At 36.8% G+C, this 13,805-nt stretch overlaps 1 protein-coding gene across 22 annotated transcripts in view; it reads right to left on the bottom strand.

Moving 5' to 3' along the window:
* Positions 1 to 13,805, bottom strand: part of cast (calpastatin) — a 40,397-nt gene that overhangs the window by 5,241 nt on the left and 21,351 nt on the right. For 8 of the 22 annotated variants that reach the window (XM_056258378.1, XM_056258373.1, XM_056258379.1 and 5 more), the window contains 19 exons: positions 10,167 to 10,211; positions 9,964 to 10,059; positions 8,811 to 8,891; positions 7,170 to 7,220; positions 5,751 to 5,834; positions 5,020 to 5,097; positions 4,830 to 4,943; positions 4,592 to 4,699; positions 4,030 to 4,146; positions 3,748 to 3,846; positions 3,603 to 3,653; positions 3,096 to 3,146; positions 2,434 to 2,508; positions 1,720 to 1,776; positions 1,449 to 1,535; positions 1,214 to 1,330; positions 966 to 1,079; positions 218 to 334; positions 23 to 127 (listed from right to left, as the gene is read on the bottom strand). In XM_056258378.1, the coding sequence (XP_056114353.1) occupies positions 23 to 127; positions 218 to 334; positions 966 to 1,079; positions 1,214 to 1,330; positions 1,449 to 1,535; positions 1,720 to 1,776; positions 2,434 to 2,508; positions 3,096 to 3,146; positions 3,603 to 3,653; positions 3,748 to 3,846; positions 4,030 to 4,146; positions 4,592 to 4,699; positions 4,830 to 4,943; positions 5,020 to 5,097; positions 5,751 to 5,834; positions 7,170 to 7,220; positions 8,811 to 8,891; positions 9,964 to 10,059; positions 10,167 to 10,211 (1,647 nt within the window). Of the gene's footprint in view, positions 1 to 22; positions 128 to 217; positions 335 to 965; positions 1,080 to 1,213; positions 1,331 to 1,448; positions 1,536 to 1,719; positions 1,777 to 2,433; positions 2,509 to 3,095; positions 3,147 to 3,602; positions 3,654 to 3,747; positions 3,847 to 4,029; positions 4,147 to 4,591; positions 4,700 to 4,829; positions 4,944 to 5,019; positions 5,098 to 5,750; positions 5,835 to 7,169; positions 7,221 to 8,810; positions 8,892 to 9,963; positions 10,060 to 10,166; positions 10,212 to 11,362; positions 11,468 to 11,828; positions 11,958 to 12,360; positions 12,520 to 13,805 lie in introns of all 22 variants that reach the window. The other 14 variants (XM_056258358.1, XM_056258359.1, XM_056258375.1 and 11 more) reach the window with 5 other exon arrangements.

The raw sequence follows: 13,805 nt of genomic DNA on the forward strand, positions 1-13,805 counted from the left end.
CAGTTATTAAAAGGTGTGTTACCTTAACGATGGCTTTAGGCGGGACGGGGGCAGGCTCAGGGGCTGCTTTTATGTCTCCCAGAGTGTCTGAGAGGGCATCCAAAGCTGATGAGGTACTTTCTGATAACTGCACCAAAAAAGTAGAAGAGAAAATCAGTATAAAAGGAAAGTATGAACATGTATAATATGTGAAAATATGGATAAACTAGAAATGTACCTGTCTGCCAGCTTGTGGAGGGCCAGAGACAGCAGACTGAACTTTAGATGCAGAAGAAGGAGCGACAAAATCACCAGCAAGAGCATCTAAAGCAAAATCTGAATCTGAACCTGAAGGCTAAAGAACAGAATGAGAAGAGAGATGAGAGAGGTTTAAATCAACATTGAGATGCTATTGAGATTAAACATACAGTACACTACCATTCAAAAGTTTGGGGTCAGTTAGATTTCTTTTTTTAAATTGATACTTTAATTCTGCAAGAATGCATTTAATTGATCAAAAGTGACAGTAAAGACATTTATAAGGTTACAAAAGTTTACCATTTCAAATAAATGCTGTTCTATTCACGGTTGTATTATGGTTTCCACAAAAATATTAAGCAGCACAACTGCTTTTAACATTAATAATAATAATAAAAATGTTTTTTTGAGCAGTAAATCACCATATTAGAATGATTTATGAAGGATCATGTGACACTGAAGACTGGAGTAATGATGCTGAAAATTCAGCTTTGCCAACACAGGAATAAAACAGTTATTTTAAATTGTAATAATACTTCACAATATTACTTTTACTGTATTTTTGATCAAATAAATGCAGCCTTGGTGAGCACAAGGCACTTCTTTCAAAAAGATTTTAAAAATCTTACCAACCCCAGACATCATTAATACGTAGGAGAAACAATTAAGACATCAAATACATCACAGTTGTTTGTTTCCTACTGTATGTGGATGTTCACGAGTCTCACCTTAACAGGAGTCTTAGAGGAAGAACAAACAGGGGTCTTGGCAGCAGATGGGACAGTGGGAGTGGTAAAATCACCAGACAGAATATCCAGAGCATCAGTAGTGTCTAGAGAAGGCTGGGACAGAAGAAAGCATCCACCAATCAAATCACAAGAACGGTGACCAATCATCACACATCCATGAGACAAAACACATATAACAACAATAAGATCAATGTCACTTAATGCTAATAACTGTGACAGCATATTACCTCTTTCGCAGGAGCAGGATATTTCTTGAGCTCTTCCTCGGAGAATCTGTAATCTGGTGGGAGTGTGTCGTCTCTCTCCCCGACACGAACACCCTTCTCGGATGTCAGTTTCTTCTCCTGCTCAAAAAACATTCAATTATTTTAAAAAAGTAACAAGAAATGTTGCAATGATATCTATGCCATATCTAAATTTGTAAAAGACAAGTAAAAATCAAAGAAGAGTCATTACTCTTACATGAACAATGTCCCCAGGTTTGAGTTCAGGTAGTTTTTTTGGTGGTTCTGGTGCACCCAGTGTGTCACCCAGAGCACTGAAAGGGTCCTACGCATATGAGAGAGCAGGAGAGAAATAGAGAGAGCCATATAAAAATCTACAGGGTCCAGAAAGCTGAATATCAGTTCTAATATTAAAACAATATATACTACTGATATGACCAATTTCATATATTTCCGTGACTTATGTGAATACATCTTTTTTTTTTTTTTTTTTTCAGGATTTGCAATACCTCGTCTATCTGTGGTCTTTGCGGAGGGCCTGGAGGGATAGGAGCAGCCGAAGAAACCTATGGCATACAAGAATAGAAGAATAGAATAGAATAGAATAGAATAGGGAACAAAAAAATATTTATTATCTTTTGAGTGAAAACAAATAGTGAAAATACTGGACAGAGTGCAATAATAGTTGAGATTTGAATCGAGCACGTTTCCATCCACCTATTTTTATGCTAAAAAAATCTGGATGGAAATGCCAAGATGTGGATAAATTCAAGAAATATGCATAAAATAAACGTATGTGCTCAATTGAGGCGAATCATTTCTTTTATCCAATATTAAAGACGACATTTACCGAATAAATCCCTCGATGCGCAACTGAAGGCTCAAGTGACTATCCTTCATAAAAAGGATGTGATTGGATAACTGGACTAACCAGTGGACCAGTTTCATTGCACAGCATCTCAAATGTTGGTTTGGTCACTGAGCCTTTTTGTCATTAAAAAGGTTGGGTACAACGACCACCCAGAACTTACACGATTGCGTTACCCGATTGCAGCGACTTTCATTTTTATAACAGATATTTTGAGGCAACTTCCCAGGAAGTGACGATTTTGTTCTCTTGAACACATGGGATGGAAACGCTGCTTTACTCGCAAATGTTTTAAATGTTTAAAGTTAAATTCACAACTTTGGGTAGAAACAAAGCTATAGGCATTTGATGGTACCTTAGAAGCAGACTTTGGAGGAGCCACGAAGTCACCAGCCAGAGCATCCAGTGCTGATAATTCATCCACTTTATGCTAAAAGAAGATTAGAAAGAGTCACAGAAGGCAAGCAGGTTAATATGTGCAAGACAAACACTAACACTAACTTATTTGCATCATTACTAAGCAAGTTTCTGGAAAACCTGCTTAATCGCAGCATCCTGTCGTCAAATGTATTTCTATTATGTACGCTGTCCTGTACTATTGACCATTTTCTCAATTCTGCCAATTTCATACATAGCTGTGCTAGTTTCATGTCTTTCGTCTCAATCCTCGGTCACTTCCTTATCCAATAATAAAGCAATTTTAAATCAAATCAATATATCATGTCAATTTTTTGGGCAAGTAGCAGTGTAAAAAGTGGTATAATGTACCGTCAGCCATCATCATATCAAAATAAACACTGACAGTAAAAGGCCTACCTTGGGAATGTCTTTAGTCTTCTCGGGAACCCCAGCAGGCTTCTTTGTTTCCTGATTCGAAAAATACCAGTGGTTAAAGAACTATTTGAATGCTTAAACCTATATAATGCAATAATATTTGTTACTGTTATGTTAACAAAAAATAATCACACACAAGGAAGAACAAAAGGCTAAAAGCAACAGCACAGAAAGCTTTCCTACCTTGGGAACGTCTTTAGTCTTCTCAGGAACCGGAGCAGGCTTCTTTGTTTCCTGATTCGAAAAATGACCAGTGGTTAAACAACTGAATATTAACTAATGTTATGGTTTTTATAAAATATCAGCTTTTTTTGAGGAGCAACAAAATGTGGAATGGAGGCTTCAACAACATGTGAGCAGTGTTGGGGATATTGCGTTACTCATTATTGTTTTTTAATAACAAAAATTTCTATTTTTGGCAAATGTAAAGCCCCTTTCACACCAAAAGTGAAACGAATAAGCCTCGGGCTGAAGGAAATGCAAATTCACTCCTGTACAGTAGAGAGCGCAGCTCAAACCTTTCAGCTGGGCTGCCATTCTGACTTGCGTTACTTTGCGTAATTACTTTACTAATTACTTGAAAAAAGGTAATCTGATTATGTAACTTGCGTTACTTGTAATGCATTACCCCAACACTGCATGTGACTACAAATGGCTTAAAACAACACAGCACAGAAACAGCCTTCCTACCTTAGGAACATCTTTAGTCTTCTCAGAAACCGCATCAGGTTTCTTCTTTTCCTGATTAAACAAATTAATAATGTTTAACTACTCAAATGTACATTATAAGCATTACATAATGTAATATTGTACTTAAATGATTATAAATGATTACCTGTGCAGGAGGAACAGAGGCCTTAACAACAGGTGCTGCCGCAGGGGCTGTGAAACCTTCAGAAAGCATGTCCAGTGCGTCATCTGTGTTCAGTGAGGGCTAAGAGAGAGATCCACCAATCAGAACACAGCATCCAGTGACAATAGCCAATCACAACACACACCATTAATACAACCCATTTCTCCTCATATAAGTAAACATTCTCAATAATGTAACGTATTAAATAAGAATAAGAGAAGACACAGATTCGAAATCTTTTGTAGATTGTATTCAATGTCTGACCTCTTTTTTAGGAAGGGGATATTTCTTGAGATCTTCCTCTGAGAATCTGTAATCTGGTGGGAGTGTGTCGTCTCTCTCCCCGACACGAACACCCTTCTCGGATGTCAGTTTCTTCTCCTGCTCAAAAATATGCAGATGATTAAAAACATATAGAAAACGAGTACTTCTATACAGGGTTACTATCATTTACTAAAACTATTAAAAACATTTCTGTTCATTGAAAAAATATAGATATTAGTTGAAGAACTTAAACTAAATGGTGCCTTGATAAAGTAAAATAATCTACTTTTTTAAAATAAACTAAAATAAATGTAAGTTGAAAAAAAAAAATTAACTGGAAATAAATAACGAATTTAAAAAATAAAACAAAAACTAATAAAATGACAAAAGCACAATGAAATTACTAAAAATGTATCTAAAATTAAGAGGGAAAACAAAAACTATTAATATAATAAAAGCTAATACAAAATATTAATAAAATAATAACAAAACAAAAATACTCTATACTAATGTTTTGATTAAAAAAAAATTAAATAATCTAATAAGAATTTTGAAATGTTACATCAACTATCTGCCCAGGTTTGAGTTCAGGCAATTTTTTGGGTGGTTCTGGAGCGCCCAGTGTGTCGCCCAAAGCGCTGAGAGCGTCCAGCGACATGGAGCCGTCTGACTAGAATAGAAAATGGACACAATTTCAATTTATTTTGAATAAAAATACATTGACTTATCTGAAATATTGAATTCTTAAAATATGTAATGACCATTGTTTCATTAAAGTATTGGGTTGAACTTGACTTTACCTCATCTGTCTTTGGTTTAGTGGGTTGTGTGTGGATATCTAGTTTGGCTTTCTTGTCAGCCGGTGGAGCAGGGGACTTGGTTACAGTAGCAGGTTGAGACGTCGCCTGTTGTTTCTGCTCAAGGAGACAGAGACATGCTTAGCTTTTAGACATGCTAATGTTATTGTCGTAGTGTTTTAAATGTTGTTACCGGCTGATAGGGTGGAGGGGGAGCAAAGTTGGAGATGCCAGCCGAACGCACATCGACTGCTCCTATTGTTTCAGTTTTCTGAAAAACAGCCAGTAAATATCAAACAAATATTAAAACATTTGCATTGAGTCAATACTATGCATGTACAACCGAATGATCTGATATGACTTAAGCCAGGGATTTAATAATATGATTTAATAATATAATAGGCTAATATTCTAAATAATCATTATTATTATGTTTTTTTTTTAGTTATGAAAATAATTAAAATTAATACTATGTTAAAAATAAAAAAATAGCAAATATTTTCCATACGCAACTATATTCAAAATGATGCTAGGGTACACAGAAAATTATCAAATAAAATATAATAGCGGAAGATATATTTTAACTTAATATTTATTTTAACAATTGTTTTAATAATAACTAAATACTAACAATAATAATAAAAAATATTATTATTCAACATATTAAGCTATTAAAAAAATATTATAGTTAATAATAAGTTACAAATAAAAAATTGCTAATATTTTCCATATAATATTTTTTTTCTTCATTTTTTCATTTTTATGACCATAAAAATAAAACTGGCTTTATATTTTAATTGAAATAAAATTCCCTCACAAGGGGATTATCGTAACTGAGGGTCTATATATGGCATGAAAAACTTTGAAAACCCCTGACTTAAGGAAAAAGACAACAAACTGTTGTCAAAATAATAGGTTACTCACCACATCTGTCTTCTTAGGAATAGTTGGAGCTGAAGACACAAACCCAACCGAGAGGGACTCCAGCGCATCGTCTGTGCTCATAGGCTTTCAGAAAACATCAAACAAGCACAAGTAAATAAAAAAATAAAAAACAGGATTGTACACAAAATGTCAAAAAAATTTTTTTAAATAATGTAATTCTAGAAAAGACCATTAGAGGGAGCCCCAAGCAAAATTTCGGGGGAATAACAAACAGCATGTGTCGTGGCAGGAAAAGTACAGGCACACCCTCTGCATACCAAGAGCTCGACATTAACAACACACTGCGTGCTTTCACACACTAACTTATAAAACAACCAGCAGCTGAATAATCTGAGGGAAAAGCTGTACAAAACGGTGAGACGTGATAATAATACTCGGAGAACTGAAGGGTGGGAGATGGTCATTAACAAAACAACTTGGCATAATAATGGCATATATCATTATCATTCCGTCATATGGTATAATAAGTGAAATGCATGCAGCACAGGTTGTGTGTGTGTGTGTTATAGCTGATTGAGCAACAATGTGCTTAAAGTGAGTGAGTGATGAATTTGTGCTTGGTTCTGTTTGCTAGCCAACACCCTTAGATCAAGCTAAATATTTGGCACTAAAAAACAGACAGAGAAAGAGACAGAGAGTTTGTCAGTGAGAAAGGAAGAATAATGGTAAGACATAGGTGAATATCAGTGGGACAGGGACAATAACAGTGAGACATGTCAAAGACAATATGACTGGGTGTAACATGGGCCTCATTCAGTAATCGTGCATATTGCGTGCATATGTTTTCATGCAGAAATCATGATTATTAAATAAGTTGAATAAGTTCTTTAAAATTATTCAAAATGTGTATATATATATATATAACGATTCTTTGATAATAGAAATTTTAAAATAACATTTATTTGAAATAGAACGTTTTTGTTCAAATGTAAATGTTTTTACTGTCACTTTTGATTGATTTCATGCATTCTTTTCCTGCTGAATAAAAGGATTAATAAAATAAAAAAAATAAAAAAACTTATTTAAAAAAAAAAACATACATACACATGTATAAGCCCCTATATGGACATGGTTTGGGTGTGTATTATGCCAATTACTTACTGTCATTTTTAATTTTCCAAATTAATCAGCATTATATTGAGGGTAAGAACACAAAACATGTTTACGCTAATTTTCTCAATAAAAGCCAACTTGCGCATTTTTTGTGCATTAGGCCCAAAGACAGAAAGAATAGGACAATAGCAGTGTGACAGCAATAGCAATAATGTTGTGCTGGGAAGTAGGCAAGTAAACACTGGAGACTTCAAACTTGTGTGAACTAGAAGAATGGAAGTCACAGGATAAGAAAAGAGCTAAAAACAACACACTGACAGTAAAAGGCCTCCGCAACTCTCCTACCTTGGGAACATCTTTAGGCTTCTCAGGAACTCCAGTAGGTTTTTTCTTTTCCTGAATATATAAATTAACACCGGTTAGACTCAAAACCCACTGAAAAAAGATTGAAAAACATGCTCCTCTAAAAACAAATGCTTTGGAAACAGTCAGAAACATACTCTAAACATCAGTGAGATATAATAAAAAAGCAAGACTGATGGAGGCATAATAAAAAGGGAAACAAATCAGGAATGTGGAGAGAGAAGGAAGGAACTGTTGTTTAAAGGAACAGTTCACTAAAAAAACAAAAAACTAATCGAATGGCTTAAAAAGATAGTTCACCCAAAGGGGAAAATTCTGTCATCATTCACTCACCCTCATGTTCCAAATCCATAAGACTTTCGTTCATCTTCGGTAAACAATCGAGCATCCGCAAGAACCAATGAGATCGTGTCAATTCGTGTCAATGTTTATTTGATCAATGTTTTTGGGAATAAAAGCCTAAATTAAATCTGTTCATCAGATAAAGCGATCAAGTCTATTCAGAAGACTTGGATTAAATTGCCCGATTCATATGGATTTATTTAACAATCTCTTTATAAATGTTTTGTACTGACAGAGTTTCAGGTGAATAGACTTTCAATGGAGGGACAGAAATCTCTTCCAAAGATGAACAAAAGTCATATGGGTTTGGAACAACATGAGAATGAGTAATTGAGTGAACTACCCCTTTAAGAAGACGTGGAATATAGCACACAAGTCCTTCTTTAGGCTTCTTTTATTATTCTTTTTGGTGCCTTTCTGTCCATTTTGAAGCTTGAAAGCCTCAGTCCCCATTAATTATAAGTGTATGAAAAAGAATGCCCAACCTTTTTTTCTTTTTTTTTCAAATCCTCATTTTGTGTTCAATGGAAGAAAGAAAATAATCCAGGTTTGAAATAACATTTAATTTTTGGTTGAACTATTCCTTTAACTACGGATAAAGCCTGGAACACACCAAGCCGACGCCGACGAACTAGCGCTGATGAAAGCCGACTGTGTTGTCGCCTCACGTCGGGGTAAAAAGCTGCACACCGAGAGAACTACGGCCGACTGTTAGCTAGAATGCGCGTTCTGCGCCTGCGTGTAAATAAGGCAACTGTCTATTTCTGCAGATATATTCATCTATATCCGTCATTCAAAAAGGGAAACCGACGCTGCCGGCTGCAGATACACATACCATAAACAAAGCAGTGCGTGCTTACCGTTTTGAATATCAATCCTGCTAAACACTTTTTTTTATACCACTCCGCTCATTTTAATATTGAAATATTCGCCAAGGAACACTCAGGTAAGATGACGTAACATTAGAACAGCCTTCTATCTGTACCGTTTTGACTTCTTTGCTCTCTGTTCTGCTATTATTCTCGTGCACTGACTCGTTCACTAAGCTGAACAGCCAATCAGAGTTCCCTCTTTCACCGACTACCTGACGCTGATTCAACATGTCGAATCGGCTGAAAAAAAGGCGGACCGCGGACCAATTTCAGCGGACGGTGCGGAACACACTCGGCCGACGCACAAAAACTGCCCGACGACCGACCGTCGGCTTGGTGTGTTCCAGGATTAAGATGAAAGAAATAGAAAAAGAAAGAGGTTAAGAATATTTCATGATCGCCAACTGACCATGTCTTCCTTTCTGTATCCGGGCGGAAGTGTGTCATCTCTCACACCACACAAAACACCAGTCTCTGGTTTTACATTTAGCTGAGACATTCAACACAATCCATTAGAGAACACAAATATAGCAAAATACAGGTTGTTAAACAATCAGCATTCACAAACACATGCCAAGATAATTGCTTAAAGGGTTAATTCCCGCCAAAATGAAAATTCTGTCATCAACTACTCACCCTAATGTCTTTCAAAACCCATAAGACTTTCGTTTTAATCTTCGGAACACAAATTAAAGTATTTTAAATTAAATCTTAGTGATTTCTGGCCCTCCAGTACATGTGTATACACTGATTGATATATATATACACTGATTGGCTTCATCACTCTGTCTCCTCTCCACCAGTAAGCTGGTGTGTGGTGGGCGTTCTGGCGCACTATGGCTGCCGTCGCATCACCCAAGTGGATGCTTCACATTGGTGGTGGTTGAGGAGATTCCCCCTTCCATGTGAAGCGCTTTGAGTGCCTAGAAAAGCGCTATATAAATGTAATGAATTATTATTATTATGTCTATTCACCCAAAACTCTGACGCTTGAAAACATTCATAAAGAGATTGTGAAAGAAATCCATATGAATCAAGCGGTTTAATCCAAGTCTTCTGAAGAGACATGATCGCTTTATATGATGAACAGATTTAATGTAGGCTTTTATTTACATATAAACATTGATCAGCGAATGTACATACATACAACATTCAAATTTGGTAAACAGAAGCTCAAACATGCTTGCTTGACGTGCGAGAACCAATGAGGTTCCTTCTTCAAATTTGGTTAAACTTCAGTTTATGTTCGCTGAAATTAAAGCCTAAATTAAATCTGTTCATCATATAAAGTGATCGTGTCCTTTCAGAAGCTTGGTTTATATGCATTTCTTTCACATTCTCTTTATGAACGATTTCTAGAGTAAGAATTTTGGGTGAATAGACTTTCACTGGAGGGCCAGGAAATATTAAATATTTTCATTTGTGTTCCGAAGATGAACAAAGGTCTTATGGGTTTGGAACGACATGAGAGTGAGTAACTGATGACAGAATATCATTTTTGGGTGAACTTTCCCTTTAAGTTTTAAATAGACATCAGTCAAATATCTACACCCATGCATTACCTCTTTGACCTCTGGTCCAGTGTATGTTGGGACTTTAGGAGCAAGAGGTTTTGATGATGGTAAAGTGCCAGACAGGGCCTCAAACGGATCTACATCCTACACACACATAAAAAATAAACACATTAGAATGTTTTTTAAGACACAGAATCTCTGATGACCACACAACAAAAAGCCACAAAGATAAACTTAGCATGTATACTAACCTCCGTACTGACTTTAGTTCCTGGAGGACCCACTTCCACTTGCACCTGCAGCACAAAGCAAAATTACTCTATTATTCTTCATACTGACGTACCGGGACTGGCTACAGTACTGAAACATTCAAGGTATTATTCAATAAATTGCCAAGACATCCATGTAAGATGACCATATGCTTCTCACCAAACTGTTGTATTAAATTGACATGCTGTGGAGTGATTTGGTATATTCCATCATGGTATATATATATATATATATGATCATTTAAAATGAGGAAAAAAGTAGTTATTACAATTTTTACAAAACCTACAGTAAAAGAAATGGTGACCAGTCACAGAAGCTAAAATATACACTTTCTCTACTCATACCAATTTTAGGCAAAAATCGTGAAATTTTTTTTTTGCTTAAAATAGAAACACTGTGAATCATTTTCATAGATGTCTTACCATTATATAGTTACTGTTAAAAGATTTGGGGTCAGTAAGATTTTTTTAAATAAGAAATATTTGTTTTTTAGCAAGGTCACATTAACTTGAAGTTTAAAGTGACAGTAAAGACAGATTTCTATTTCAAATAAATAAACGTTCTATTCACTAAAGAATCCCGAAAAACGTCATAGTTTTCACTAAAATATTAAGCAGCACAACTTTCACCATTGATGAAAATAAATGTTTCTTGAGCAGAAAATCAGCATATTCGAATGATATCTAATATGATTTCTAATTTTTCTTAAAGGACTCATTTAAAATTTGAATAATATTCCACAATATTAATGATTTTACGAGATTTTTGATCAAATAAAAGCAGCGTCGGTGAGCATAAGAGACTTCTTTCAAAAACAATTAAAATATCTTACTGACCTCAAACTTTTAAATGGTAGTGTACACGTGTTCTATTTCGACCAGCCTGAGTGGCTTTACATCCCGAAGTTATGTTCTGTGATGCTTTGAAATGCATTAACATGAGTTTACGCCTGAACTTAGGTGGTAGTCGTTAATCATTTGAAGAAAAAAAAAAGTATTCCCCTAATAGCCCTTTTAAATTCCATTAAGAAATGCTGGTTGCTTCTTTTCAAGCACAAATTGCACTGTGAATTGGACAGCACAAATTGCACTTTTAACATTGATAATTGGAGGTTAAAATAAGAAGGTTGACGTAATTTTGATGCACTCCCGATGATCCTCTGTCATTCCATAAGTACCTTTTGGGCGCTTGTTTGCTTTTGGGCACCAGCAGTGGCTGAGGGCTTCCCAACAGCCGGATCCACTTTAGCAGGTCCCGGTTTGGATGAAGGAACGGTTGTACTCTATCAGAAGAATACGCGCCACATATTCGAGTATTAATACCAACTTTCACATGATGATAATAAATGAAATAAAGTGCAGCCAAAGCAAATCCAGAGAGGGAAAGAACAGAAAGATAAGACCTCTTGTCATATCTTTTCAGGAGTGCAATAATGCAGCTCCTTATACATTTGTGTGAAAGATGAACACCATGGTGATAGGAAAATGAGACATTGCTAAGGTGGGACTCTCCATCCAAGAGAATTCTTGAAGTAAAAGCAGCAATAAATGGTGTGCAGAAGAGGACATCATAAGCGGCATGTTGATGAAGTCATGTTTGCAGAAGAATAAGGAGACTCCAATGAATGATGTGCATTGGTGTACCTGGGCCTTGTCTTTCACAGGGTCTGTGGGCTTCACTCCTGTTCCACCTGTCGTTCCAGCAGGTACAGTAGCGGAGCTCGCAGTTGGGACTTTAGCAGAAGACGCAGGTGTGGGTTTAGAGACTGTGGCCTGCAATCAGCATGCCGGAGTGAGATACTCATTATATATCATATGAAGATGAGATGATGTTTCTCGAGGCGGCACCCAGAAAGTCATGAATGTGGTCAGGGTTGAGACCCAAAGAACAGACAAAAAGCGCCATCTCCATAAGACAGAGACGTTTGTGCAACAAATGGTCCTACAGATGTTTTCCAGATTAAGATAATGAAGATGTTTTCCAGAAACAACCCAAAAGTGTGTTAGTATTCACCAAAAATATTCACCAAGAATGAAAGTAAGATTGATTAGGATAGAAAGGATTAGGTGTTTAAGAAAAAGACAGTTTAAGCAGTATGACCCTGATGAAAACCAGCGTGAGGAAGGTGTGAACAAGCCCAAAGTCCGATAAATCCAGTAGACGGATGGTGTCTACCTGTGGCGTGACTTGAGAAGGTGCTTTCTGAGTGGTGGTAGAGCCTCCAACGCCTGCAGCTCCCACAGTAGATGGAGCTACTGAAGAAGCTGCTGGGGTTGCAGGGCTGGTGCCGGGTTTAACAGCTGCAGATGCAGTAGAGGATTGCATAGGTCCTTTCTACAATGCAGATGTGAGAATGTCAATTATATATCATGTTTAGGGTGTCACACACACATTACTTTTGGGTTATTCCACGTTTTATTGATGGAAACTATTCGGGAGAGAGGCAATCGGATCAGGACAGATTCAAACCTATGCCTCCTGCATGAGCACCACAGCTCAATTGTGCCAGGATAGTGTGCACTAGGTATCAACTAGTCTTGCTAGTAATCTTTGTTTTCAGTCTAAGGAGTTACTTGTTAAAGGTGAACTAAGTCACTTTTTTACCTTAACCGAACAGCTTTGGAGTCATTGTAATGTTTATATTACTGATTTCGTGTTGAATGGTGGTCGTCTCGCACCCCCCTGGTGCCTGTGAGCCGCAAAACCAGTGTTAGGAAGTATCGTGTGATATCAGGTCTTGCAAGGTAACGAATTGCTTTACGGCAAAAAACAGATCTGATAAAATTCTGATAAAATGAGCATCAAACAGAAATAACCCGGCGCCGTATACATGTGGTAGGGCGCGCGCAGCTCTTAAAGGGGCCATACCTTATTTCCACTCGTTACAGTGTCCATCCTACTGAACAGGTACCGGTGTACAGGGGGAGGGGATCCGGCCGTGAGTGCGAGCCATCTCTGCGCGAGTGCTATTCACGACAGTACAAGTACTCCACAGCGACTCTAGGGGTCGCTGTTTGACAAAAACGGAATTCCTACTTAGTGCTGCTTTAACCAGGGGATTTTGGGAATGAGTGATACCTATAACAATCACACAAACAGCAGCTCCAAGTAAATCAAAAGCAAACTCCAGCTGTAACTAGATTCAGGAAAGTGAGTCATAGGGCAGACGCCTCTCATGGGAGACACCATGTCCTGCCACAACCAAATATCTCAAGCAGAAACATGCTCTGTCCAAAGGCAACAAATAACCACGAGAAAAATTAAAACATTTAAAACAACCAAAAAGTCTCAAAATCAACCAACAAAGTTCTCTAAGAGTCCATACAAACAAAGGAGTGTATAAAGACTTCTTTATATTTGTATCTCTATGCAGTGATTATTTTAGGCCCTCTTGTAGCTTTTAATGTTGGTGCTTGTTAAATCAAGCACATAGCAACCTAGCAACAGCCACCCACAACACCCTAATATTGTGGTGGCGACTTTTGTACTGGCAAGTAGCCTTCATTTGATCATCAGAAAAAACCTTGTTACACATAGTGTCTACATCTCTACTGAAAGGAATAGCAATAAAGTTTATCTGAATAGGTGGAAGACTTTTCCCAACTCTCTATTCAGCAATG

Source organism: Rhinichthys klamathensis, unplaced genomic scaffold (assembly GCF_029890125.1).
Source record: "Rhinichthys klamathensis goyatoka isolate OS25496 unplaced genomic scaffold, OSU_Roscu_1.1 h1tg000150l_1, whole genome shotgun sequence".
Taxonomy (NCBI): domain Eukaryota; kingdom Metazoa; phylum Chordata; class Actinopteri; order Cypriniformes; family Leuciscidae; genus Rhinichthys; species Rhinichthys klamathensis.